This window comes from Oryctolagus cuniculus, chromosome 19 (genome assembly GCF_051225735.1).
Source record: "Oryctolagus cuniculus isolate XC-2025 breed Fujian yellow rabbit chromosome 19, ASM5122573v1, whole genome shotgun sequence".
NCBI lineage: Eukaryota > Metazoa > Chordata > Mammalia > Lagomorpha > Leporidae > Oryctolagus > Oryctolagus cuniculus.
Window position 1 is genome coordinate 10,371,032 of NC_142885.1, and position 25,625 is coordinate 10,396,656.

General features: G+C 64.6%; 4 protein-coding genes across 9 annotated transcripts; 1 reads left to right on the plus strand and 3 right to left on the minus strand.

Annotated features, from left to right (window-relative positions):
• Window positions 1-1,515: 1,515 nt before the first annotated feature.
• On the minus strand, window positions 1,516-8,100 carry LOC100340546 (2-acylglycerol O-acyltransferase 3). Of its 4 annotated transcripts, none has more exons than XM_051837970.3 (9): window positions 7,865-8,100; window positions 7,557-7,659; window positions 4,751-5,037; window positions 4,422-4,529; window positions 4,271-4,341; window positions 3,832-4,036; window positions 3,403-3,577; window positions 2,676-2,878; window positions 1,516-2,589 (listed from the first exon to the last, which is right to left on the minus strand). In XM_051837970.3, exons 3-9 carry the CDS (start codon window positions 4,857-4,859, stop codon window positions 2,435-2,437), a joined length of 1,026 nt encoding a protein of 341 aa, XP_051693930.3. In that variant the 5' UTR covers window positions 4,860-5,037; window positions 7,557-7,659; window positions 7,865-8,100; the 3' UTR covers window positions 1,516-2,434. The 4 variants fall into 4 exon arrangements, with proteins under 4 accessions (XP_051693930.3, XP_051693931.3, XP_008248934.3 ...); XM_051837971.3 differs by having other exon boundaries at window positions 7,557-7,577; window positions 7,865-7,974; XM_008250712.4 differs by lacking the exon at window positions 7,557-7,659 and having other exon boundaries at window positions 7,865-8,084.
• Window positions 8,101-8,386: 286 nt separating this feature from the next.
• On the minus strand, window positions 8,387-10,271 carry LOC103345697 (2-acylglycerol O-acyltransferase 2-B). Of its 2 annotated transcripts, XM_008250711.5 has the most exons (6): window positions 10,077-10,269; window positions 9,690-9,868; window positions 9,372-9,576; window positions 9,068-9,242; window positions 8,804-8,988; window positions 8,387-8,625 (listed from the first exon to the last, which is right to left on the minus strand). In XM_008250711.5, exons 1-6 carry the CDS (start codon window positions 10,156-10,158, stop codon window positions 8,471-8,473), a joined length of 981 nt encoding a protein of 326 aa, XP_008248933.1. In that variant the 5' UTR covers window positions 10,159-10,269; the 3' UTR covers window positions 8,387-8,470. The 2 variants fall into 2 exon arrangements, with proteins under 2 accessions (XP_008248933.1, XP_089177190.1); XM_089321064.1 differs by having other exon boundaries at window positions 8,387-8,988; window positions 10,077-10,271.
• Window positions 10,272-11,517: 1,246 nt separating this feature from the next.
• PLOD3 (procollagen-lysine,2-oxoglutarate 5-dioxygenase 3) lies at window positions 11,518-17,183 on the minus strand. The gene is made up of 19 exons (XM_051837968.3): window positions 17,037-17,183; window positions 16,716-16,807; window positions 16,478-16,614; window positions 16,236-16,399; window positions 16,041-16,153; window positions 15,867-15,930; window positions 15,490-15,587; window positions 15,255-15,356; window positions 14,969-15,094; window positions 14,758-14,879; window positions 14,526-14,630; window positions 14,311-14,436; window positions 14,031-14,172; window positions 13,825-13,938; window positions 13,658-13,726; window positions 13,297-13,401; window positions 12,749-12,895; window positions 12,312-12,437; window positions 11,518-11,964 (listed from the first exon to the last, which is right to left on the minus strand). Exons 1-19 carry the CDS (start codon window positions 17,152-17,154, stop codon window positions 11,809-11,811), a joined length of 2,226 nt encoding a protein of 741 aa, XP_051693928.1. The 5' UTR covers window positions 17,155-17,183; the 3' UTR covers window positions 11,518-11,808.
• A 30-nt stretch (window positions 17,184-17,213) lies between these two features.
• ZNHIT1 (zinc finger HIT-type containing 1) lies at window positions 17,214-23,600 on the plus strand. 2 transcript variants are annotated; one of them, XM_008250714.5, is made up of 6 exons: window positions 17,214-17,309; window positions 17,612-17,827; window positions 22,535-22,705; window positions 22,974-23,053; window positions 23,156-23,325; window positions 23,434-23,600. In XM_008250714.5, the coding sequence occupies exons 2-6, from the start codon at window positions 17,791-17,793 to the stop codon at window positions 23,453-23,455; spliced, it is 480 nt and encodes a 159-aa protein (XP_008248936.1). In that variant the 5' UTR covers window positions 17,214-17,309; window positions 17,612-17,790; the 3' UTR covers window positions 23,456-23,600. The 2 variants fall into 2 exon arrangements, with proteins under 2 accessions (XP_008248936.1, XP_002722864.1); XM_002722818.6 differs by lacking the exons at window positions 17,214-17,309; window positions 17,612-17,827 and adding an exon at window positions 17,949-17,985.
• The last annotated feature ends 2,025 nt before the right edge of the window (window positions 23,601-25,625 follow it).

Here is a 25,625-nt window from a genome sequence, read left to right on the forward strand (position 1 = left end):
TCGCTGCCCCTTCTGGGCATCCCTGTTCCCCCACCTCAACCTTTAGCCCAGGGAGGGGGAGCCCCAAACCTTCCAGCTCCCAGCCTGAGCCCACCGCACGGCACAGTCAGGGCTCCGGGCAGGTCCCTCAGTCTGGAGGCGGGGAGAGGGTCCTGCTGTGGTGAGAAACAGCTTCTGCAGGGGCTGCTTCCTCCCATTCAGGGGCGGCTCGCCCCCAGGCATGATGCACTCCCAGAACATGGGGACATAGGAGCAGGCCAGCCAGGCCAGCCACGGCTGAAGTACAGGGCAGTCCTGGGAGGTGCTGCAAAATTACAGAAGGCCCTGGTGCCCATGGCCCCGTGGGGGTGGGATCCCAGCACGTAGTTCTGGCTGGGGGGCAGCTCTGCTGTCTTCACCAGCTGCAGGAGAGGAGGGAGGCAGAGAGGGGAGACAGCAGCTGCAGGTGCTACCTCTGCCCCTGCTGACTTCAGAGGTCAAAGCCCTGGGATGGGGTCAGGTGCACCTCTCCAACCCTGCCCCTCTGTGAGCCTGGGCAGCAGGTCTCAGGCAGCAGGACAGGGAAGGGACAGCAGGCGCAGGGGAGTGGGGTGGGGAAGGGGGAGGAGGCATCTCTGGGGAGGTGACCCCTCACCTTGATGGGAAAGTAATCCCTTTGGTGTTTCCACATCACTCAGTTCCTTGTCCACCCCCACCGCCTTCCCCTTGTGGGCAGAGATGCGGCTGGCAGAGTCCCTGAGGCACCCTCCCCACCTCTCCCCACCTGGAGCTCTGTCCAGGCAGAGCCACATCAGGTAGGGAAGAGACAGAGACCAGCGCCGTGTGAAGAGGAGAGGAAGAGAAGAAAGAAGGAACAAGAGCCTGGGGGATGGTGAGAAAGACAAGTGAATTCCCCTGGGAGCCTGGTGATTGCGCCCAGCTCCCCCCACAACCCCTGCCTGCAGAGACCACCGGGCAGTGGCGTCTCCTGTGGTCCTACCCCTGTCCTTTTGCCTGGGTGTCCAGGCCACCCGCACGGCCACCTGCCCCAGGCCCCCGTGTCTTCCCCGCCAGCTAAGAACAGCACAGCCAGCACTTAGTGGAGGACGCCCAGTGTTTGCAGCCAGTGCATGGGGCGGGAGGGCACAGGGGCTGAGGAGCTGGCTGGCCCCGTAGCCACCCTCTGCCTGCAGTGCTCCAGGTGGGGTCACAAGTGTCTCTTCACCCAGGGTCCAGTGTGTGGCTCGGGAGAAGCCTGTGTCTGGAGCACTGGAAGTGTCCAGGCTGTTCTCAGAATAATCTTAGACCACCAGTCAGTGTGGGCAGGCTCCTGGGAAGCGCTGGGAGAGGGTGCCAGTGTGCAGGGGAGGGGCCGCACCTGGGCACCCTGAGCCAACTGATGCGGGGCACAGAGAAGCAGGTGGCCCTGGCTGGGAGCCCAGCTGATACCCGGACCCTGTGTGTTGACCTCTTTGCCATGGTCTGAGAATTTCAAGGCTCCACGGGGAGCCTGCACGCACCACGCACACAGACTCATCCTGTCTCTTTCCACCTTTTAATTTGCACTCTCACCTCCAGGCCCTCTCCACCCCCCACATCTGCCCCCAGCATGGAAGGTTCCCATTGGGGCCAGACTCCGACCAGGCTAGGTGAGGAGGAGATGCCTGTCCACAGGGAGGCGGTAGAGCGCCCCAGCCTCCTCACACAGCTGCCTACAGCCCCTGTACGCGCGCATCTCTGCACAGAGGTCACCGCAGCCGCTGCAGGGACCACAGCAGCCCCTTCCTGCAGCCAGGAGAGGCGGGGCCAGAGTTCAGCGCTGGGGCAGTAGCCAAAGGACCACTCGGGAGAGCAAGGCTTGAGGACCACCTCGGGGACCTGTCCGGCCAGCGCACAACGGGGACCCCGCCTGGCTCCTGGGACACTGCTTGAGCTGAAGGGCCACTCTGGGGCTCACTGGTGTAGTGGATGGGCATGGAAGGGCAGCAGGGGGCACAGGCGGCCTGGGAACTGTGGTGGCCCAGCACTTCGTGGCGCGCAGCACAGCCAGCAGCATGGAGGGTTCGGGCACTGCTTCAAGAGCTCCTTCTCCCAAACCTGGAGAGGCCCCACGGGTGCAGGGGTGCGGCCGAGTTTCAGGCAGGCGCCCACGAGGCTCCTTGCAGCGCGGTGTGGGCGCACCCGCCTGGCCACAGCAGCTCCTTTTACTCCTGTCCCAGCGCCACAGTCCGTCCTGAGCACAGATCCGCAAAGGCTGGGCTCAGGGTTTTGCATCCAAAGGCCAGACAAGGACTTATCAGACAGGTTGGGTGGAGGGGGAGAGAATAAGGCTGGGTGGCTTGTACCTGCCCTGCTCACTGGCAGAATGGATTTTTATAGGAGGGGCGGGGCAAGGCAGGAGCTGGGGGTCTCAGTGCATGGGGCTCAGGGGTTCAGCAGGGAGGCTGAACCAAGCCTACAAGAAAGTGAGGTGGGTGGAGGCAGGGACCCCACAGCTCTCCTTGTGCTCCTCAAACAGCCGCTCCAGGGCGTCCATGTAGAGCCTGTGGTAGTGGTCAACTTGCTCCTCGCTGGGGCTGCTGCACTGGGGCACGGGGATGGGGCCGCCCACTGCAGGGGAGGGAGACACGGATGAGCCAGAGCTGCCGCTGGCCATGCCACCCATGGCAGCCTCCTCCCTGCAGATGGGCACTCACCCACGGTGGTGATGGGCATGGGCAGGGGCAGCAGACCCCAGGAGTTGGGCGAGAAGAGACCACGGCCCCAGCAGAAGCACAAAGGCAAACCAGTGACCTTCTTGTAGGTGACCTGGCACAGGTACTGCCAGGAGCCTTTGGCGAAAGTCTTACTTTTGAAGGAATCATTCTCCCCAAAGGAGTACACAGGCACCAGGGGGGCCCTGGGAGGGGCAAAAGAGAGAGAGTTGGGGAGAGGGGTCAGGTTCCTGGACTGCCTACTCAGCAAGCACCTTGGGAGCCAATGGGTCCCTCCCCTGACTCCTGAGGCAAATTCCCCAGTGCCTGTGAAAACACAGGACCATGTCTGCACAGAACATTCTGGAAGGAAGCCTCAGCTGTATTGACCAATGGCTGTGTAATGGGCTTTGCATATTCATGTTCTCACTCAGTGTTTACAGCTGCAGCCTCGTGGCAAGGCAGGCGTCAGCCCTGTATACAAATCAAGATCAAGTCCAAGGGCTGGCCTTGGATACAGGACAGAGCGAGAACCAGAACTTGGTTTCTGGAACCAAGAGCCCTGCTGTTTTCAGTCTGAACCTGCTCTGCTCAGAAGGGCTGGGACCCTGGGAAACTGGCACAGTGCAGGGCAGAGACCCAGGCAGGCAGGACCCACAGCCCCACCTTCAGGCACATGGGTGACTGCACCGGGAAACCAGCCCAGATCGGCACCCACACACCCACTCACCCATGCCTCAGCGCCAGGCGCACAAAGCCTTTTCGATTCAGGAGTTCCAGGCAGTGCCGCCCTGGGGCCGTGTACAGGGACTCCTGGACGCCCCCGATGACAATGACCACCACCTGGCCCCGCTGGGGCTGAGACAGCACAAAGTCCAGGCTGTGACGGCTCGCGGGACGCAGTCCTGTGTCATGTGCAGTGGGGAGCAGTCACCACTCCCTCGGTGGCTCCTGATTCCCTCACCCCACCCTGTAACACGGGAAGGGGCAGCCCCAATTCTGGAACATTCGAACCCTTGTATCCCCCACGTGAGTCCACTGCTGAGCAGCACCTGGCTCAGGGCAGATCTTGTTGTTTTGGATGGGGAAGCAGGGTGTTGGTGGGGGTGTGGACCAGTCCAGACAGGGGCTGCTTCCTCCCTGTCAGGGTGAGGCTCACCACTCAGCATAATGTAGTCCCGGAACACGGGAACGTAGAAGATGCCGGCCAGTGTGGCTACCCAGGGCTGCAGCCCTGGGAAGCGCTGGGAGAAGTCATTGCACTCAGTAAGGAAATTACAGAAGGGCGCAGTGCTCATGATGCCGTGGGGGTGGGCCCCCAGCACGTAGTTCTGGCTGGGGGGCAGCTCTGCCGTCTTCACCAGCTGCAGGAGAGGAGGGAGGCAGAGAGGGGAGACAGCAGCTGCAGGTGCTGCCTCTGCCCCTGCTGACTTCAGAGGTCAAGGCCCTGGGATGGCTTCAGGTGCACCTCTCCACCCCTGCCCCTCTGTGAGCCTGGGCAGCAGGTCTCAGGCAGCTGGACAGGGAAGGGGGAGCAGGTGCAGGGGAGTGGGGTGGGGAAGGGGAAGGAGGCATCTCTGGGAAGGATGACCCCTCACCTTGATAGGAAAGTAATCTCGTTGATATTTCCAAATCCTCCAGTGCCGTGTCCACTCACACCGCCTTCCCCCTGCGGGCAGAGATGTGGGTGGCAGACTCCCCGAGGCACCTTCTCTATCTCCCCCACCTGGAGCCCTGCCCAGAGCTCACCTTGGCTGGGTGTGTCCCTGTCCAGGTAGATCCACAACATATAGAAAACAGACAGAGACCAGAGCCTTGTGAAGAGGAGGAAGAGGAGAAGAACAATGGAGAAAGGACCTGGGGAACGGTGAGAAAGAAAAACAAATTCTGCTGGGAAGCCCAGATTTTCAGCCCAGCTCCTGCCCCGCTCCACCTGCATGGAACAGTGGGCAGGGGCATCTGCCTTGGTCCTGTCCTTGTCCCTTGACCCATGTGTCCCGGCCAGCAGCCCAGCTGTTTCCAGCCGGTCCCTCTCCACCAAGCAACCCCAGGCGCCTCTGTCTCCCCCTTATTCTCACCTAGGACCACGAAAGCAAGCACATAGTGCATGGCGCCCAGTACTTCCAGCCACTGCTTCTTCAGGGTCTTCACAGGGCAAGGGGGCACGGAGGATGTGGAGTCAGCCATCCTGGTGCCACCCTCTGCCTGCAGGGCTCCAGGTGGGATCACAGGAGTCCCCTCTCCCACGGTCCAGGCTGTGGCCAGCGAGATGCCTGTGTCTGGAGCCCTAGAAGTGTCCAGGTTCCCTCTGGGGCTGATCTTCAATGTCCTGAGTCTGTTGATCTGGGCTGGCCCCTGGGAGGAGCTGAAAGGGAGAGGAGGGTGTGCAGGGGGAGGGGCAGCACCTGGGTGCAAAGCAACTGATGCAGGGAGTGGACAGAGCCTGGCTCAGCCCCATTTACTCCCAGACAGTGCCAGGTACCAGGAGCCCGACTGAGACTGCACAGAGCGGGACCCCACTCTGGCCTCTTTGGGGGTCTCTGGGAATTTCAGGGCTCCCTGGGGAGCCTCTCCAGATCTTTCCACGCATCTTGGACCACCCACTGTGCAGACAGACACCCAGACCCCACAGGTGCCTTCCCACCTGAGTTCCACTCCCCCACTGAAGGCGCTGGTTTGGGGCCAATGTCAGTGCCTTGCCCAGGGGAGGACCAGATGCCCATCTGTGTGGACGCCGTGGTGCACCTGCACCCCTTGTGCAGCTCTGTGAGCTGCTCCAGGTAGAGTGTGTGCAGCACATCCATCTGAGGCCGGCTGGGCCATGGGCATTGCTGCACCGGGACTTGGGACCCCTCTGTGGGTGGACAGTGGTCGCCAGGATCCCCCATCCATAACCACAGCCAGATGCCATGAGATGGAGTTCAGGGCTGCGGAGTTTCCCGAGGCACACTTAGGGTGCAGGGCACAAGCAGCTGGAGGAGCTCCTTTTCCCCATAGAAGTAGGAGATGGGCACCAGGGAGGCCCTGGGGGAGCAGGGGCACATGGAGCTCTGGCCCCTTCGGGCTCGCTTGTACCCGAGGTGCAGCCCTGGTGCCCCCGCCCGGTCACCTGTGGGCCTTATCAGAAGAGCCCACACCTGGAGGGACAGCACGGGTTGGGGGACCTTACACCTGTGCTTGGAGAGAAGAGAGCAGACCACACTCGGAAGTAGTGGCTGAGGCAGCAGTAGCTCCCCCCCCCGTCACATGGGAGGTGGACAAGGCGCTCCCCAAGATGTGGTCCCAGAACACAGGGAGGTGGAGCCAGCAGGGCAGCCTGAGCAGGTGCAGCACAGGCCTGGGGGTGGTGGGGGAGACACGAGAAGCCCGAGGCCTCAAAGCAGAGGGTCCCCCACTCCACGGGGGAGGAAGCAAGGGCAGGAGGTGGCCCAGGAGGATCCAGCTCAGCCAGTTCCACCAGCTGGGGAGCAGAGGGCGCAGCCCCACCTGTCCCTGGGGCTGCTCTTGTTGGGGGGGGTCCCAAGCCTCACCCCACCCCAACACAGCATGCCCAGTACCCTCAATGAGATGGGGACGTTAGGGAAACGTCCCCCTACATGCACGTGTCAGGAACTCGGTCTCCAGAGAGGCAGTATTGGGAGCTGTGTGGACCTTAAAGAGATGGGGCCTGCTGGGAGGTGCTGGGGCCCTTGGGGGAGCTTCGGAATGGGATTGTGGGGCCCACTCAGTCTCTGTGTCTCTCTAATCCTGGTTCCTGACATAACCGCCATCCACCACGCTCCAGATCTGGAGCTGATACGGGCACCGTGACCTTGAACCTCAACACCGCGCTGAATAAACCTCCTCTTCACAAACGGCTAGCGCCAGGTGTTTGCTTACAGAGACCAAAGCTGATGCAGACTGGGACCTTGGTCTCAGCCCTCATATCCCCGAGCCCCAGCAGGGATGACGGGGACACTGATGACGAGAAGACGGGTGGGAGCCTCCCCGGGCCCTCACCCTGAGCCCTCCTCTGTCCTAAGCCTTCACGTCTTCATCCGTTGCATCTTCACCTCGGCCTGTGGGGCTGAGCCTCCTGCTGGTGGCACTGGCTCTGGATGCTGCTGAAACACAGCCTGGCCTCGGCTGCTCTCCCAGCTCCAAGGACACTAAAGGCTGGGGAGGCCAGGGGCAGCTCTGTGCTCAGCTCTCTCTGCTCTTGCCCCGGGTCCTCCCATCCCTGCACCTGCTGGGCCTGACCCAGCTCAGCTCTGCCCCAGCTGCCCCCTCCCCACCCCTCCGGGGTCTCCTCCCAACCCTGTCCTGATTCTGCCAGCTCTGAACTAAGCGGCAGCCTTGCTTCACAGGGGGAGCAGGGGCCCGCGAGGGAGAGATGTCTCCCAGGTCCTGGGGCACAGTCAGCTCTCCTGGCAGGAGAATGCAGGGTGCTGAGACCCACCCCAGGCGGCCCCTCTGCAGCAGGAGGACGGGGTGGCAGTGCCTGGCCGTGCTCCCCTCCAGAACCAGCCTTTATTGGAGGGGAGGTCAAGGCGGGAGCTGGGGGTTGCAGGGCATGGGTTTCAGGGGCTCAGCAGGGAGGCCAAGCCAGACCTAGAGGAAGGTGAGGCGGGTGGAGGCAGGGACCCCGCAGCTCTCCTTGTGCTCAGGCTGCAGGACAGGGAAGGGTGAGGAGTGCGGGGGAGTGGGGTGGGGAAGGGGGAGGAGGCATCTCTGGGGAGGCTGACCCATCACCTTGATAAGAAGATAATCCCTTTGGTGATTCCAGATCACCCAGTTCCTTTCCACCCCTTCCGCCTTGGCCCTGTTTGCAGAGAGTTCTGGATGGCAGAGTCCCAGAGGCACCCTCCCCATCTCTCCCCACCTGGAGCCCTGCCCAGAGCTCACCTTGGCTGGGTGTGTCCCGGTCTGGGTAGATGGATATCAAGTAGGGAACAGACGAGACCAGAGCGGTGTGAAGAGGAGAAGAGAAGAAGGAAGGAACAACAAACTGGGGGAAGGTGAGAAAGAAACATGGGTTCCCCTGGGAAGCCCAGTTCTTCAGCCCAGCTCCTGCCCCCTCCACCTGCACGGATCTCCTGGCAGGTGCATGCTTCTGGCGTGTTCCTCTGCCTTGGCCCAGGCTTCGGAACGGCAGCACAGCCTCCACCTCCCAGTCCCTTCTTCCCAGGCACCCGCCTCCCCACTCTTCTCACCTTAGAGGACGAATGTCTGCATCCCATAGGAGGCGCCCTGTGCTTCCAGCCACTGCTTCTGCAGGGTCTTCACAGGGCAGGGGTGGGGGGCACAGGGCCCTGCAGCTCCCCTCTGCCTACAGGGCTCCACGAGGGTTCACAGGTGTCCCCCTGGCCCAGGGTCCGGGGTGTGGCTGGAGAGATGCCTGGATCTGGAGCCCAGAGTGTCCAGGCTCCCTCTGAGACTGACCTCTAAACGCCCTGGGTCATAGGTCTAGGCTGGCCCCTGAGAGCGCTGGGAGGGGGTGAGGGGTGGGGGCAGGGCGGTGCCTGGGAGGCTGAGCAACTCACAGTGGGCGTGGCCAAGCAGCTGCCCACCAGCACACTGGGTCCCAGGGGCCACAGCCCAGCTGAGGCTGGGTGAGCAGGACCTTGAGTGCTGACCTCTTTGTGGGTGTCGGGAAAGGAAGCCTCCCTGGAGACCCCGCCCCCCAGACCCTGTGGGCCCAGCACCACCCGACTGAACACACAGACACGGAAAAGACACGGGTCTCTCCCACCTTTAATTCCACTCCCCCACCCGCAGTCGCCCAGGGGAGGGGAGGGGCCTGATGGCGGGAGGTCCCGCTAGGTGAGGACGAGGTGCCTGTCCGCGGGGACACCGTAGCGCGCCTTGTGCTCCTCAAACAGCTGCGTGAGCCGCTCCACGTAGAGCGCGTGCAGCGCGTCCACCTGCGCTTGGCTTGGCCGCGGGCATCGCTGCACTGGGATCGCCGCCCCCACTGCGGATGGAACGCGCTTGCTGGCCTCCCGCGGGTCGCAAGAGCGGCGGCCACTGGGTGCGGGGCTGGGGCACTTGCCCACGCACGCGCTGGGGAACCAGGCGGCGCTCCAGCCAGCGGGCCCTGAGCCAGGGGATCGGGCGCGGCGCGCGACCGCAGGGGCGAGGCCGGGGCTCACCGACAGTGTGGACGGGCGCGCGGAAGGGCAGCAGGAGCCCCAGGCGGCCGTGGAACAGCGGCAGGGCCACGCTCAGCAGCGGCTGCAGCGCTTCCTGTGCGCGGCGCAACCAGGAGCCCGGCGGGTTCGGGCACTGCCGGAAGAGCTCGTTCTCCCCGAACGAAAAGACAGGGACTAGGGAGGCCCTGGGGAACAGGGGCGCAGGTGAGCCTGGGCCGAGACGTGGGCGCCTTGCTGGGCGCACCGCCCCGCGCCGCTCCTCACCCCTGCTCCAGCGCCAGCTTAATGAATCCCTTCTGGTTGCGGATCCGCAGGCTCAGGCCTCCGGGTTTTGCTTCCAGCGCCTCCAGAGCGCCGCCCACGACCAGGACAGCCACCTGGCCGCCCTCTGGCCTGGACAGCAGATAGGCAGCACTGGCCTTGGTAGAGGAGACCAGACCTGGGCGGATGGCAGACGCTGGGGCACCTCATGCTGGGATACTGAGGAGGGGGGAGGGCGCGGAAGGGGGCGCTGGGGCCTGGAGTTCCAACCCCGCCCCATACACGTGGGAGGGGGGCAGGCCCTCACCACTGGACATGATGTAGTCCCGGAACAGCGGCAGGTGGAACCAGCAGGGCAGCATGAGCAGGTGCGGCCGGAGCCCAGGGAAGAGGCGGGAGAAGCCCGTGGCCTCTGTGCAGAAGTTGCTGAAGGCCCCGACCGCCAGGACTCCGTGGGGGTGGAAGCCAAAGAGGTAGTTTTGGGAGGGGTCCAACGGGGCCGTCCTCACCAGCTGGGGAGCAGAGGGGGCAGCCCCACCCGTCCCTGAGACTGTGCGTGGAGGAGGGGGCTCCCCAGTCTCCTCTGAGCCCCCTACCCCCAGCACAGCGTCCTCGTAGCCCTCACCGAGATGGGGAAGTAGTCCCGGAAGTGTCTCCAGACGGCCCAGTCCCGGACCCAGGCAGAGCGGCGGCCTCCAGTCCTGGGTGTGTCCCTGTCCCAGTACAGCCAGACCAGGTAGAGGACCCCAAGGGTCCAGGCCCGGCTCAGGAGCACAAAGATCAAGGCCACCAGGCACACCTGGGCTGGAGCAGGGGGCGCACTCAGAACCCAGGAGCTGCATTCCAGTGTCCCTCTGCCCCTGCCCTGGTTCCAGGGCCAAAGTCCCCTCCCCACCCCCACCCACCCACCCACAGGCTCCCCAGGTTGCTTCCATGGCCTGGGTCCCTGGGCTGCCTCCCTAAGGGAAAGGGGAGGCAGAGGCACCTGCATCCCCAGGCTTTGGGGACTCACCGAGCGCTAAGAAGGAGAAGACCCACTGGGAGACAGCGAGCACTTGGAGAGCCCCGCGGAGGGGGCTGCAGGAGGCCGCCATCTTGGGGGGGGCCTTGCACAGGGGCACCCACTGCTCTTGAGCACCTTCCCTTGTGGCCCCACCCACTGGCCCTGACCCCTGGACCTAGCCCCAGGTCATCTCCACCCCCTCTGTGAGCCCCAGCAAGGAAGGCCACCTGAGCTCACGGAGCTGTGACCAATAGGACCCCTCGGATATACCAGGGGTGGGGCCAGGAGCTGGGAGAGGGGGAGGGGGGATTTGAACTTTGTGGGGGGGTGGGGCCTCGGGCTCAGTAGGGAGCTGGGTCCCCCCCCCCCCCAGGCAGGGCGGTGCTCTGCACAGGAGCAGCCTGAACCCTGAGCTGTCAGGAAGTGGCTCCCAGAACCTGGGACCTGCAGGGGGCGAGGCCAGGGGACAGGCCCTGGAGGGTCCTTCCCTGCCCCAGGGCCTCCCCAGCCCTGATAGTGGCCTCTGGGCATCCTCACCAGGACAGCTTGTGTCACATCAGCAGGGAAGCCTGCTGCCCCTAGCAGGTGCCTGTCACATGCCCCGCTGGCATCAAGGTGATTCTCCAAGGTCATCTCTGAGCAGTAACTAACAGGTGGGCAGCTGTGGTGTGCCTGGCTGTGACCCCCACACTCAGTGCCCAGCACCCCGTGGTACCTGTTCACGAGTGGGGGTCTGCAGGAGCCGGGCTAAGCCTCCCTCCCATGTTCAGGCTGTGCTGGGCAGCACAGGGCACACAGTTTCTGTCCCTGTCCAGAGGCCTTGCCACGAGCAGTGTTCTCCTGTCCCTGCTCAGTCCATGGCCAAACACAGGGCCTGGTCTGAAGGCAGTGGAGCACAGGGCGAGAGGACGGGCCGTCCACAAAGGAGGATAACCCCAGCGGGCCATCAGCACCGCCCTCCTGCCAGGGGGCTCCAGCTGGGGAGGGGGAAGGGTCCGGAACCAACAAAACGCCCTGGGCCAGGTGGCGTCAAGGCCTCTAGCAGGGAACAGAGAGGAGATCCAGGGGCAGCCCCCAGGGAGCCGCAAGGGCTTGGGGGTCTCCCAGAGGCTGGAAGGAGCCCTGCTCTCAGGTCTCTCCTCCTCTCACAGCCCCCTCTGCCAGGAAGCTCTCCAATGATGACCCTGCAGGGAATCCCGTTCCCTGGTCATGCCCAGGTTCAAGTTTAGGTCCAGAGCACGTGCGTGTCCAGGGGGCAGCTCCTGTGCCAGTGCCGTCCTTGGCTCCTGCACCCATCCTTGGGGAGGTCAGGGGCCTGCGTGGGGCTGGGGCCTCCACCTGAACCGGCAGGTACAGCCTTTCCCGCGCTCTGCCCGCAGTGCTGGGCAGGGGACAGGGTGGCGGGCAGGAACAGGACCAGACAAGGGGGGATGACAGACAACCCACGGACTCAGAGTTACAAATCCTCCTTTAGTGGGAGGGAACAGTCTCAATAATTTATCACCCAGGGCACCCCCAGGAGACCCTTTCCCCAGGAGCCCTTGCGGGCTCTAGGGAGGGGGCTGTGTCTGGGCAGGGTGGGGGCGGGGGAGGTGCACGACACGATCAGTCCCAGGCACGCTCAGCACACATTCAGGACGCGGGGAGACCGGCGGCCGCCCCTTTCCGGCGGCTGGGGCTGCGGCTGGGGCTCCCCTGAGAAGGCACCATGGCAGTGAAGGTTTGGCACAGTGGTTGCGTGTCAGGGGTCGACAAAGGACACCATGATATAGCGGGTGCCCCGAGTGGTGGGCAGCCCCTCGTGGTAGTGGGTGAGGCGGCCGGGGTGCAGGAGCCCCCAGCCCTTCCGCGGGGCCGAGATCACGCAGTCGTAGCGCAGGAAGCGGCAGCCGCCACCCTGGTGGGGGGAGTGAGAAAGGAGCAGGCGAGGGGGCTGAGCACACACCTGAGCTGTGGGGGTGGTGCCACACGGGGGGGGGGGGCATCTGCGGGAAGGGGGCAGGAAGGCACGGGGTGGGGGTGGCAGGAGCTCCAGGTAAGGGTCCCCCCCACCAGGGCATAGGGCATGCACATGGGGAGGAAGGCACGGGGTGGGGGTGGCAGGAGCCCTGGGTAAGGGTCCCCCTGTCCCGGGCGTGCACGTGGGAGGAAGGCACGGGGTGGGGAGGTGGCAGGAGCCCTGGGTAAGGGTCCCCCCGCCCCAGGGCATGCACGTGGGTGTGTGCTGACGGGGGAGGGGCTCACCTCATAGTCCAGGCCCTTGTGGTTAAGGGCCACGTTGAGGGTGAAGGTGGAGGAGTCGTGATGTGGCCGCAGAGAGGGCTGCTCGTCCGGCCGATAGCGAACCACGAAGTTCATCACCGCCCGGGCCTGCAGGTGCAGAGAGCAGAGGATGGGGGGAGGGGCTGCTGGGGAGAGCACAGCACCCCCCCACACACACACACACCTCGAGACCCCCAAGGTCTCACTGCTAACTGGCGCCGCGGCTAAGCCACGATGCACCCCGGGTCTCGGCCTGCCTACTTCTGGCCCGGTCCCTGTCCCCGCTCCCCGTCTCATTCCTGGGACCTGGATTCCACAGAACCTTAGACACGGGAGCTGATGGGGCTCTGGGTGGCCACTGGCAGGCTGGGGCAGAGGTGGCGGTGGCAGGGGCGGTGAGGGCAGCCGCAGCGGCCTACCTTGGTGTGGTAGCCCGGAAACAGGCTCTCGGTCATGGGGCCCACGTAGGTCCTCAGCAGCTGCAGCCACTGGTCCTCGTAGCCCACCTGCTTCATGTGGATGTCCACGGTGGGCACATTCTCGTAGCCTCCGGCCAGCCTTGAATCCTGGGGGCAGTGGACGCTGAGCCGGGGCCCCTCCGCGCCCCGCCCGGGCCAGGCCCCCTCCCCCATGCTCCCAAGTCTTCACACGCTTGCTCTCCGTGCCTGGAGCACTCCTTCCCTACTTCCTGATTTCACAGCTCCCATGAAGCCCTCCTGTCCCCCCAGGCAGGGACAAGGGCTGCCCGTCCCAGCCTCTGGAAGCTGGGCAGCTGCTGCTCGGGACAGGAGGGCAGAGCCTGCCCTGCCTGGCGCCTCGCTGCACCTGCACGTCCTGGCCAACGGCCCAGTGACGTTTCCTCGATGCAGGCGTACTGCCTGGGGCTCACTTCCCCGTGTGTCCCCCCCATCCATTCCATCGCCCCCGGTCTCAGCGTCCCCTCCTCCCGGGAGGCCTGGACCCTCACCTCATGCCGGCCTCCTGACCACTGGCCGTAGTGCTCCATCTCTTCCACCAGCTCGTCACACATCTGCTCTGACAGCAGCGGGAACCAGTAGACATCCGGGCACGGCTGGGGTGGGGCGGGGAAAGGAGGAGCAGCGCTGGGGTGGGTGCTCACAGAGCAAAGGCAGAGGGGGAGAGGGAGGAGAGGCTGGGGCAGAGCAGGGCGGCCTGCGGGTCCGGGAGCCCCAGGTTCCCACCCCTCCACAACAGGCACCTCTTTTTGACATCCTAGTTTCACCCATAAACCGATCGCTACGCCCCGGACACAGAGGAGGTCGCGCGGGCTGGAGCCCCGTCGGCTCGACTGCTGCCACAGGACTCACCTGCTCCACCATCCCGTCCCCTTCCAGGGCCCTGCTATAGTTCTCGTGGATGTACTGCTCCTTCCAGTCCTGGGGGGGCAGGATGGGGTGACACAGAGGATGGGGGGGACCCTGAGATGCGGCCCAGGCAGCCCCCGCCGCCTCCTCGGCTGCCGGCCCCCACTCACCACAGGGTTGTCGAAGATCTGCCACAGGTCGGGGTGCAGGTGGTCCGTGTCGTAGCGGGACGTGGCCAGGAGGCGGCCAAACTCATGCCGGTTGCTGAGGTGCAGGAAGATGCCCTGGGTGGGGGCGGGGCGGCGAGCACGCGTGAGAAGGGCGCTGGCCACGGCAGCGGGCGGCCGGCCCCCGGCACCCGCCCGCCAGCCCTCACCTGGTCACGCAGGCTCTTACAGAAGGCCATGTCCGGGTCGGTGTCGCTGCTCGAGAACACCTCTCTCTGGGGCAGCTCGGTCCGCAGGGTCTCCCCGCGGATCACGTAGGCCTGGGCTATGTAGGGCACATTCCACACGCCCCTGGAGGCCCGGACGCTGGAGTCAGCGCCCGATTCTTGCCCTCAGGACACTCACGCCCCCTGTCGGGGACTGCGGGGGTCACGAGGCATCTCCCCACCCCCAGTGTGGCAGGAGCGCCTGGGAGCAGGCGACACTCACACTCGCTTCCGCTGCACCAGTTCCACGTAGTCCTCGGAGCGGGCGTAGTACTCGTCAGGGCTCAGGGCCCCCCAAAAGTTGGACCAGAGCTTGCCGTGGCGGGACAGCATGGGCGCGATCACCTTCCTGCACGGCCGGGCGGTGGTGAGGCCGCGGGGGACCCCTCGAGCCAGTGAAGGGGAGGGACTCCGGGGGGCCGCGGGGCGGGGCCGCACCTGTTCTCCTCGATGAGGAGGCGAAGGGTCTGCCGGTTGGTGAGGACCACATCGGCGTCCAGGCTGAAGTAGAAGTCGCACTCAGGGTCCTGCCGACAGCTGTCCCTGCGGGTGACAGGCCCACGGCCAGGTGAGCCTGGGCAGGGCGGGCCCTTAGCGCCCTCTGCTGTGTGATGGGCACAGGTGGGGGTGGCCCCGGGCCAGGGAAGCTGAGGGCCACCGGCTCACTCACATGGCCATGTCCCTGGCCTCGCCAGGACTCAGGGCCTCCTCCGGCCCCACCAGCTTCACGGCCGCAAAGCGGTTCTGCAGCTGTGGCCAGGCGTCTGCCACGTGGGGCTCGTGGTACACCTCCTGTGGGCGGGGTCAGGGGCTGCACTGAGAGGGTGGGCAGGGAGGGGCAGAGCCCGGGAAGAGGGCGGCCCCCGGGGGCATGGCCTCACGTTGTTGTGCAAGAAGAGGGTGACCCTGTCCAGTGGGTAGTCCAGAAGCAGCAGCCGCTGGAGGAAACGGGGCAGGAACGGGGTGGGCTGTTCCACAAACACGGCCAGGAGCACCCGGGGGGGAGGCTGCAAGAGACGCCATAGGGCTGAGGGCCTCCCCTGTACCCTCAGCCCCAGCCAGGCACACCCCGCAGGGGGAGGCTGCAAGAGACGCCGTAGGGCTCAGGGCCTCCCCTGTGCCCCCAGCCTGGGCCAGGCGCTCCCAGCAGCTGGCACCCCTGCCTACCTGCCCCCCCGGGAGTGGCCTCCGGTCCTGGTCGCAGAACCCACAGCCTCCCTCGGGCGTCCAGCCCTTGGGGACGTAGTTTCCCAGGTAGTTCAGTGGGAGCTGTTGGGGGAAGGCAGGGAGGGGCTGAGGCAGGGGCCGGGGGGGGAGCTCTCCCCCTGCACCCCTGCATAGAAGGGGCGAGGTCCCCTCCCCCCGAGGGGCTGCTCAGAAGGGGCGAGGTCCCTGTGGGCACCTTGGTGGGCCCATTGCCATGGACCACGACGGGGAGCGTGTCGTAGGCCACGTTCCGGATGCGCACGCGGTTCCGGTCGAACTTCAGCACCACCTCATCTGGGGAGGAGGAGGAGGAGGAGGAAGGGCCGAGTGTCAGACCTCCTTTCCCCGGAGGGGCTGCCCCAGGCTCGGCTGCGGAGGGGACCCCATGCCCGCCCTGCTGGGGGCCCTGTCCAGGCTGTGCCTGCCAACCCCATGGCCAACCCTGCAGGGACCTGCCCTTGGTTGGAGCCTTGCACGGGGTGAGCTCACAGAGGGAAAGCCCTTGGCTGCCCGCTGCTGCCCCGGCCCCTGGCTGGCACGGAGCCACATCTGCCCCCCTCCCCCCCTCCTCACCCAAAGCCCCATTGAGGTTCTGGAAGATGCGGGACTTGTGGTCCAGATTCAGCTTCAGTTTTTCCTGGAGGGGATAAGGTTTCATTGCAGGGGGTGCACGGTGGTGGGCACCTTCCCCACGCCCCCCGCACTCCCTCCCCTCTCGCCCAGCCCGGGACCCCGGGCCTCCCCTACCCTCAGCCCCGGGTCCAGGTAGAGGCGCGTGTAGAACAGCTGGTCATCATCGTCATCCTTGTACTTCCACTGCCTCACGATCTGGTGGATGGTGGGGGCGAAGCCGATGAAGCCTGGGCGAGGAGAGCGGCGGTGTTGACCCCAAGACCCCCAGGTGCCCCCAGCCCGCAGGCCCCAGGCCCCTCTGCCACTCACCACCGGAGTTGAGGAAGCGCTTCCCCGTGCCCACCTCCGGGTACTGCTCCGCCAGCCCCCACTCGGGCCAGCAAAAGCTCTCGGCCGAGAACAGCAGGCGGCTGCCGCTCTGGACAAACTTCTTCAGCAGCTCTGAGGGGCTGCCTGCCAGGATCACGTCGTAGCTGGGCGCGGAAGGGGTGCGTGAGCAGGGGGCCGCCCCGCACCTCGGCAGGCTCCTCCTGCACCCCAGCCGGCTCTACCTGTCCACGAACATGATGACCATGTCCTCCCGGTCTGCATACTGCTCCATCTCCTTCTTCAGCCACCGCACCTTCTGTCCTCCGCCCACTGTGCGGGCCACATCGCCCCCTCGCCACTCCTGTCCCAGGCCCAGGGTCTGCAGGGAAGGGAGGCGCGGGGCTCAGCCGCAGCAGTGCGCGGGCTCCTGGCAGGTTTCCCCCGGGGGGGGGGGGTCCTGGGGGTTCTGCCTCTCCTCACCCGCACTGTGTAGTTGAAGACCTCCGCAGAGCGCAGGAACCGCCGGTAGCCCTCGGTCTCGGCTGTGGCCACGGTGATCACCAGCAGCTTCTCTGTCATCGGCCAGGAATGGGCACTTGGGACCCCCGCCCCAAGCCCCACCCACTCCCTGCAGGCCCCCCTCCCCGCCTCCCCGACCCCGCTCCCTGGGGAGCGCCCCCTCCCCTGCCGCCCAGGCACCGGGGCCCCAGCGGGAATGGGGCAGGACGGACACGCGGGGATTCCGGCTGCGTTCGCGGGCGGGGAGGCCGGACCCCCGCGCGCCCCCGGCCGGGTTCCCACCTGGGTTGAGCGGTTTGCCGCCCCGGGGCCGATCGGAGGCTGAAGCAGCGGGCGAGAGCGGCGGCAGCAGCAGCAGCAAGGAGAGCAGGAGTCGGAGGCCCGGGCCGGAGGAGGCCATGACGGGGAGCGGGGCCCACGCGGGGCTGGGCAGCGCGCCTGGCTTCCAAGTCCTGAGGAAGCCGGGCCGCAGCTACGCCGGGCTGGGGCTCCGCCCTGGAACGAAGACGTAACCCGAGGCTACGGAAACGTCGAGACGCCGGCGCCGCGGACAAGGCGAGGATTGTCCCCGGGCGCGGGCGCGCGTGCCGCGCCGAGCGGGGGCCGGCGGTCGGGTCCGAGCCGGCCTGGCGCGCGGCCCGCTGGACGAGCGAGGACGCTGCTAGCCGGACAGGGGAAGTGACCCCTCGCCGAGGGTCCGGCGAGCCGCGGGGGCGGGTCCTGGGCGGAAGACGGGGAGGGGAGGCGCAGGGGGCTGGCCGAGGAGCCCGCGCCGAGCGACAGCTCCGGGGACTGGGGCTGGAACTCTGGGCAGAAGTCCGCCGGGCCCCCCTCTGACCACCCACTTTATTCCGCAGCTCCGCCCACCCCCGGGGACTGCCTTTGTGTTTGTTGATGGCCTCTTCAGAAGGACCAACGGAAAACAACGGTTCTCGAAAACCCATCAGCATCACCTCTTTAAAGCGACCCATTTCGCGGCCCCTACAAAACTTGCACAAGCACCCCGAAGCCGGAAGTGGTTTTGCCCCTAAAAAACATGGCGGAAAGCTTTCTCGTCTCCAAGGGAACAACACGTAAGGAGCGAAAGTGGCGAGGGAATTGCTCTGCGCACGCGCAGAGGCACACGCCACCGGAAGTGATGTGCCCTAACCGAGGCGGTTGGTTTACTACGCGTGCGCAGTCGGTACTTCCGGCAGCTGTGGGGCATAAATGGTGGAGAAGAAAACTTCGGGTACGTGAGGCTCTGGAGGTCGCCCTTTTTCTACTGCACAGCAAGCCCGGGGTTTTCTCAGTCTCAGGTTCCTCTCCCGGCCCTGGGGTCCTGGCCTTGAGCCTCCCTCCTCCCCCGTTCTCTCACGTTCTGTTGATGTCTGCTCGGAGCCGGGCTTTGGGGATGGGCGACGCGACCTGGCTGTCCCAAAGCTGGCTTTCGGGGAATCCTGCCGCTGCGTTTCGGTAGTGCGGAGGTGTGGGGCGCGGGGACTGAGTGGCCGGGAAGAGGGGGCGTTTGACGGGCGCCCCCGGGGAGAGGCCGCGGAGAGCCGCCGAGGGTTCGAAGGCAGGGGAGTGGCTGGTTTAGAAAGCCAGTTCTGGCTTCCGCGCAGGGAATGGCCTGGTGGGGTAGGAACCGCACTGCCCCATAAATGCTTCTGGAATCATGGCCTGAGCCTCATTTGTGCGCCTTCCCTGGGCTAAGGGCGTAGCCACGGGTGCCCGGTGGCTGCCGCGGTGGCCGTGCGGGTCTAGTTGGAAGGGCCGCTTCTGTGGCTGCCGATGGGAGAGGTGAGAGTCCGAAGACTGGTCAGATCGGCCCGTGGAGTGCCTGGATTCTGGGCCCTGGCTCCGTCCCCAGTCTCCCAATGCTGGGAGAGACCGGAGTGGAGCTCCCAGGCCTGGCTTTGGCCTGGCGCAGCCCCAGCTGTTGCAGGCGTTTGGGGAGTGAACCGGTGAACGGGCGCTCTCCCCATCTCTCTCCTTGTCTGCCCCTCTAATGATGATAATGATAAAAACAACCGAATTCTTTTTTTTTTTTTGAAACGATTTATTTATTTGAGAGGTAGAGTTGTAGAGAGAGAGAGAAGAGAGGTCTTCCATCCGCTGGTTCACTCCCCAAATGGCCACAATGGCCGGAGCTGCGCCGATCCGGAGCCAGGAGCCAGGTGCTTCCTCCGGGTCTCCCACGCAGGTGTAGGGGCCCAAGCCCTTGGGCCATCCTCCACTGCCTTCCCAGGCCACAGCAGAGAGCTGGGTCGGAAGAGGAGCAGCCGGGACATGAATCAGTGCCCAAATGGAATGCCAGTGCCACAGGCAGAGGTTTAACCTTCTACACCACAGCACCGGCCCCCACCAAATTCTTTTTTAAAAAATTATTTATTGAATCTGGCGTGGTGGTTAAGCCTCTGCTTGCATGCCAGCATCTCATCCCAGAGTGCCGGTTGGAGCGCTGGCTGCCCTCTGTCCAGTTCAGCCTCCTGCTAGTGCACCTGGGAAGGCGGCAAAGATGGCCCAAGTCTCTGGGCCCCTGCACCCATGTGGGAGACCTGGATGGAGCTCCTGGCTCCTGGCTTCTGCGAGTGCAGCCATTTGGGGAGTGAACCACAGATGGAAGACCTCTCTCCCTCCCTCTCCCCTTCCCCTCCCTCTCCCCCTCCCTCTCTCTCTTCCCCCATGCTCTGCCTTTCAAATAAATAACTAAATCTAAGGATAAGTAGTACAGGTTTATTTGTTTGAAAGAGACGCCGGTTTACTCCCCAGCTGCAGCCCCTGACGCGCTGAGGCTGGCCCCCAGGGCTGAAGCACCTGCCGTCTCCCCAGCCAGGGCACTCGACGCTTAGGCCTCCTGGGAGATCCCTGTCCCGGCGTGGGCCCTGCTGCCTGGCTGCGCGTTGGACTGTGCTCCTCCATGGGCTGCAGGGGCCAGGGGCAGGTTTTGATGCTGGGCGGTTCTGGGGTTGTGTTCTGAGCAGTTCCTAACATCTGGCCATCAGCTCAGGGCGGGAAGAGCCCCGACGTGGCTGCTGGGAGGGAATGGCGTCGTATACACAGTTAACTCGGGGAGCGCCTGGCTCGTGGTCGGCACCTCGCAGGTCTTAGCTCTGGTGCTCTCAATATTGTTAAGGGACTGGCACTGTGGCTACAAAGCCGCCACAAAGCACACCAAACACCGGAGTAAGAGAAAGGGTTTATTAGGGGAAACCCGACAGACCAGAGGGAGGGGGCGAAGAAGGAGAAGAGGGAGGTGGAGATCGTAGGAGAGAGACAGAGGTCAGGAGAGGGAGAGAGAGAGCCACGTGTTCAGGACCAGGTCCTTTTAAAACTTGGGGGACAGGGAAGTAGGAACAGTGAATCCCACTAGGATGGGGGTACTGGCACCAGTGGTTGGGCCATGTGGCCACCTGGCTTCCAGCAATGGTGGCAGGGGGCTAGAGCCTAGGATGGTGTCGGGACTGTGCCATTTCACTAATAATGGCGTACCGGGTAAAGCCACCGCCTGCAGCGCCAGCATCCGCTATGGGTGCCAGTTCCAGTCCCAGCTGCTCCACTTCTGATCCAGCTCTCTGCTGTGGCCTGGGAAGGCAGTGGAAGATGTCCATGTGCTTGGGCCCTGCACCCGTGTGGGAGACCTGGAAGAAGCTCCTTTGGATCGGCTCAGCTCCAGCCATTGTGGCCATTTGGGGAGTGAACCAGGGATGGAAGACCTCTCTGCCTCTGCCTCTGCCTCTCTGAACTCGACCTTTTAAATAAATAAATATTTAAAAAAATATATGTTTAGCAGGCTCTTGGTAAATATTTAAGGAATAAAAAGGTTGTGTTTGTTTGTTTGTTTGAGATTTATTTATTTGAAAGAGTTATATGGAGAGGGTCTGGTTCATTCCCCTGATGGCTGAAATAGCCAGGCCTGCACTAGGCCAAAGCCAGGAGCCAGGAGCTTCTTCCAGATCTCCCATGTGGGTGCAGGGGCCCAAGCACGTGGGCCATCTTCCACTGCTTTCCCAGGCACATTAGCAGGGAGCTGGATTGGAAGTGGAGCAGCCGGGACTTGAACTGGCGCCCATATAGGATGCTGGCGTCCTAGACAGTGGCTTTGCCTCATACAGCATGTTTCTGGCCATGAGTTATTTTGTGTTACGTTATTGGAACGAGGTAAGAGCTGATATGGTATTAGGTGTTTGTTTGTTTAAAGGCAGGGCAACATAGAGACGGATTTCCCATCTGCTGGTTCACTCCCCAAATGGCCACACTGGGCAGGGCTGGGCCAGGCTGGAGCCAGGGGCTCCATCCGGGTCTCCCATGTGCTTCCTCCCAGAACATGTTAGCAGACAGCTGGATCAGAAGCAGAGTCGCTGGGACTTGAACCAGCATGCTGATAGGGGATGCCAGCATCGCACGCAGTGGCGTAGCCTGCTCTGCCACAGTGGGCCGCGCATTAGGTTAAGGGGAGTCGTCGGGCTGGGTGCTGTGTAGGCGGCTCTGTTCCAGGACAGGGAAGAAGCAGACTTGGGCTGGGGGGGGGGGGGGTGTTTGCGGTTGAGCTGCAGCATCGGCGTGTTGGGGCCTAGGAGAGGCTTCTGGGCAGAGAGAATCAGGTTTGCTAGGTCCCTGTGTCGGAATGGGAGTCTCAGGAAGAGGGAGCCGCTGGGCGAGGGAAGGGGATTGGCCAGAGGTGGCTCAGAGGCTGGGGACAGCCGTGAGGAGGCGTGTGGCTGCAGCGAGGCCAGAGTCGTGTCACCTTCAGCCCAGGGAGGTGGTCGGCACCGGGCGTCCCGGGCTGCAGAGTGCAAGTCAGAGGCGGCCTCTAGGAGTGCCCAGCGGGCTCGGGGTCCTGGGCTGCTGCCACTGAATGGGGGTCGGATTGCTGGGGGTAGAAGAGGGGCAGCTGTGGGGCCGGCGGACCTGGGAAAGGGGAAAGTCCCAGAGGAGGAGGCGGAGGCGGGCTTGAGGGTGCCAGAGGGAGGGGCTGGGCTCAAACTGGAGGCAGGGTCTCGGGTTTAGCAGGGGCCTGGGGGAGACAGGCGTGTCCCCCTGGGAATGGAGGGAGGATGGGTGCCCAGCAGGTCAGTTGGAGGGGGCTGAGCGTGTGCGTGACTGCCTGTGGGCGCCTGTTCCCTTGAGGCAGGAAACGAGTGCTGAGCAGGAAGGCCAAGTGCGTCAGAGTCCCAGGGAGCCTGGACGCCTCGGCACGGTCGTGGGGTTTGGTTATTGCTGCTTTTGTTTGGATTTTTATGTATTTGAAAGAGACAGGTATCTTCCATCCACTGACTCACTCCCCAAATGCCCACAACAGCCAGGGCTGGGCCAGGCGGAGGCCAGGAGCCCAGAACTCATCCATGTTTCCAGTGGGGGTGGCAGGGACCCTCATACTTGAGCCATCACCTGCTGCCTCTGGGTGCAATAGCAGGGAGCCGGGTCAGAAGCTGGGACTCGAGGCCAGGAGCTGCAGCGTGGGCTGCAGGTGCCCCAGGTGGCTTCGTGGCTGCTGCACCCGGCCCTGCCCTGGTCGTGTGGTCCGTGCCAGCAGCAAGAGGCCTCCAGGAAAGGTGTGGTTGGCCGGGCCCAGGGGGTGGGAGCAGCCACGAGGCGCTGAGACTGGCTGGGAGGAAGTGGGATGGCTGGGAGGAGGTGCAGGGGTCAGGAGCTTGGTGACTGACACAGAAGGGGGGCTCCCCAGTCCCGGGCATCGTCCGCCCCGTGCAGAGTCAGGGCCGCCCCAGCTTCTCCCTTCTCCGCACCCCCGTGACTTCTCTCCGCACCCCCGTGACTTCTCACCCCGCCCTGTCTAGTTCGCTCCCAGGACCCCGGGCAGCGGCGGGTGCTGGACCGGGCGGCCCGGCAGCGCCGCATCAGCAGGCAACTCGAGGCCTTGGAGAATGACAACTTCCAGGACGACCCCCACGCCGGGCTCCCGCAGCTGGGCAAGAGGCTGCCTCAGTTTGATGACGATGCCGACACCGGTGAGGGGAGGGGGGGAGCCCGCTGGCCTGGGCGCTCCTCCTGGCTCTGCCGGTGACTGGCCACAGCCATGGCCCCCCTCCCGTGCCTCAGTTTCCTCTCGTGGCTGTGGAATAGAGGGTGTCGAGGAAGAGCCACCATAAAGCTGTAGACTTCGGGGCAGGGAGGCGACAGCGGCCAGGCTGGAGCGGGGTGGGGGGGGCAGGGGGCAGACACAGGCTCCGCGGGAGGGGGGCAGGTGTCCGGCAGCCAATTGCTCTTGACCTCCAGGAAAGAAAAAGAAGAAAACTCGCGGTGATCATTTTAAACTTCGCTTCCGGAAAAACTTCCAGGCCCTGCTGGAGGAGCAGGTGAGGGCAGAGCCCACGGGAAAGGGGGGACCCTGGGGACCAGTGGGTGCATGCTGCATGGGCGGCAGAGGAGACCCGAGCCTGCCCATCTTGTCTCTGCAGAACTTGAGTGTGGCCGAGGGCCCCAACTACCTGACGGCCTGCGCGGGGCCCCCGTCCCGGCCCCAGCGCCCCTTCTGTGCTGTGTGTGGCTTCCCCTCCCCCTACACTTGCGTCAGCTGCGGGGCCCGGTACTGCACCGTGCGCTGTCTGGGCACCCATCAGGAGACCAGGTGAGCCCAGGACCTCGCCCACCGCAGCCCTGCTCCCTTCTGCCCCCTGGGGCATGGTCCCGCCCCCGGGACCCTGCGGCTCCTCCAGGATCCCCTCTCTGTGTACAGGTGTCTGAAGTGGACCGTGTGAGCCAGGAAGGGGCTCCGAACCGCAGCACCAAAGGAGGGGCTCCCCCTGGATGGAGGGACTCTCCGCCCACCTGAGGGGCAGGTCCCGCCCAGCCCTGGGGGTGGGGGCCTGCAGGGCCACTCTAATAAAAGGCCGAGCGCTGTCAGTGTGGTTGTGGCCATCTGTCCTACCCACGCCTCCGCGTCCGCTTCTGCCAGCCCCACCTCTGCTTCCTGGTGTGGTGGTTACTGAGCGTGTTTCTGCAGTCGGACTGGCTGACAGGATGGCACGCAGGCCTGGGCGACGGGTACAGGATGATGGTGCCTGGCAGTGTGAGGGAGCCCCAGTGCCGGGGACCGCGGTGGGTGTGGAGTAGCAGCAGCGCGGGGAACTCACGGCCCTGGGTGCTGCCACTCCTGTGACGTCACAGCTTCCCGCACCCAGGCCTGGCAGGTGAGCTGTCACGTAGGCCCCACCCATGGAATTGCTGTATTGAGGCACGTGGCAAAGCAGGTGCTTCCTAAGCCTTTGTTGAACAAGCGACCTTGATCAAGTAAGGCGCGGCACAGTCAGCCCGGGCGGGCGTGGGACCCATAACGTGCGACAGCCCGGGCCAGGTGGGCCTGTGCTTTGGTTTGTGGAATTCGTGTGCTGGAACCCGAATCCCTGGAGTTGGGCGTTCATGGTGTTTGGAGATGGAACCTTTCATAGGCGGCTGGGCTTAGATGGGGTCGGGAGGTGGGGTCTCCAGACTGGCATTAGTGGCTCGTTAAGAAGGGACCCTGAAGGGTTTGCCTGCAGCACCGGCATCCCATATCCTGGCTCCCTGCTCATGCGCCTGGGAGAGTGGCGGAGGACGGCCCCTGCACCCACCTGGGAGACCTAATGCAGTTCCTGGCTTCAGGCTGGCCCGTCTGTGGAGTGAACCAGCCGATCTGTCACTCTGCCCTTCAGATATTGAAACACACGCCTGAGCCACCAGCTTGCTCTGCCTTGCGAGATGCCTGCACCTCCACGAGTCTTCAGGTCTTCCCCAGCGAGAAGGCCCCCCCCTGAGATGCGGCCCCTTGACCCTGGGCTGCACAAAGCTTTGTTGGTAAATTGCCGGCCCTGTAGTGTTCAGTTACAGCAAGGGAACGTGGACCAAAGCTGCGGTGATGGCCGTGCGCCTCCGCGCCGCAGTAGGGACACTTGCTGTAGGTTGGGTCCCTGAGCCGCCACGGAGGAAATCCACTCTCCTGAAGCCGCCATGCTTCCCAGACAGGACACTGCAGGTGCCCTCTTGGCAGGCCTGGGCGAGCCAAGCCTTCCCGCCCCCCTCCCAGGCCCCCGGCGTGGGGATGGGGATGCCTGCCCGGCACTGGTCACCCTCGGCCTCCCACGTGCCTGCCCGCGCTCCCGCCCCCAGCACCCGTGTGCAAGGCAGAATCTCGGGCTCTGGATGCTGTTAGCAGTGATGGTGGTGGACGCCCAGGGCCGCTGCTGGCTGCCCCAAGACAAGCAGCTGTTGCCATCCTGCGCGCTGGGAGTTCTCTGAGGGCAGGGCCTTGTCGTGGGTGCGCTGGGGGAGTGCTGTGCCCACGGCCCCGGTAGCCCGTGGGTGACCATGCGGGATGCCCCAGGAGCCGACGCTCAGCCCCAGGAGCAGGCTAAGGCACACACACAGCTGCCCGATCGTGAGACTGGGCTCCGCTTAATTTTCCTGAGAGGGGAAGGGCTCGGAAGAGGCAGGTGGGGGTTGGTGAGGGAGTCCAGTGGGAAGCCGCTGGGCGCTGTCAGTTGTTTGTGACTTGGTAAGGTGCCTGTCCCGTCTCGGAGACGGCGTGTGAAAAGTTGGTGGTGGACTGTGCCTGGGTCTGAGCTGCCCTGCGGCTCCTTCCTCCTCGGCTCAGCTTGCACGGCCCCCGAGGGAGCTCAGGCAGTGGCCATGTGCTGCGTGGAGCCTGGCTGCAGGGGCCTGGACGTGAACGTGTGAGAGACCTTGTGCACCGTGGTCTGCGGGAGGCCAGGTCTGTGCAGAGAACAGGAAGACGTAGGGGCCAGAAGGCAGGCAGGAGGGCGTGTCCGGCTGGGCGTTTTGTCCTCAGCACCCTCCGGGTGAGGGGTGTGGACTGGGCGGTGAGAAGCCGCCAGTGGGGAAGGGAGGGGGTAGGTGGGTGTGCAAATGTCCCAAGAGGGAGAATCCAGGGGC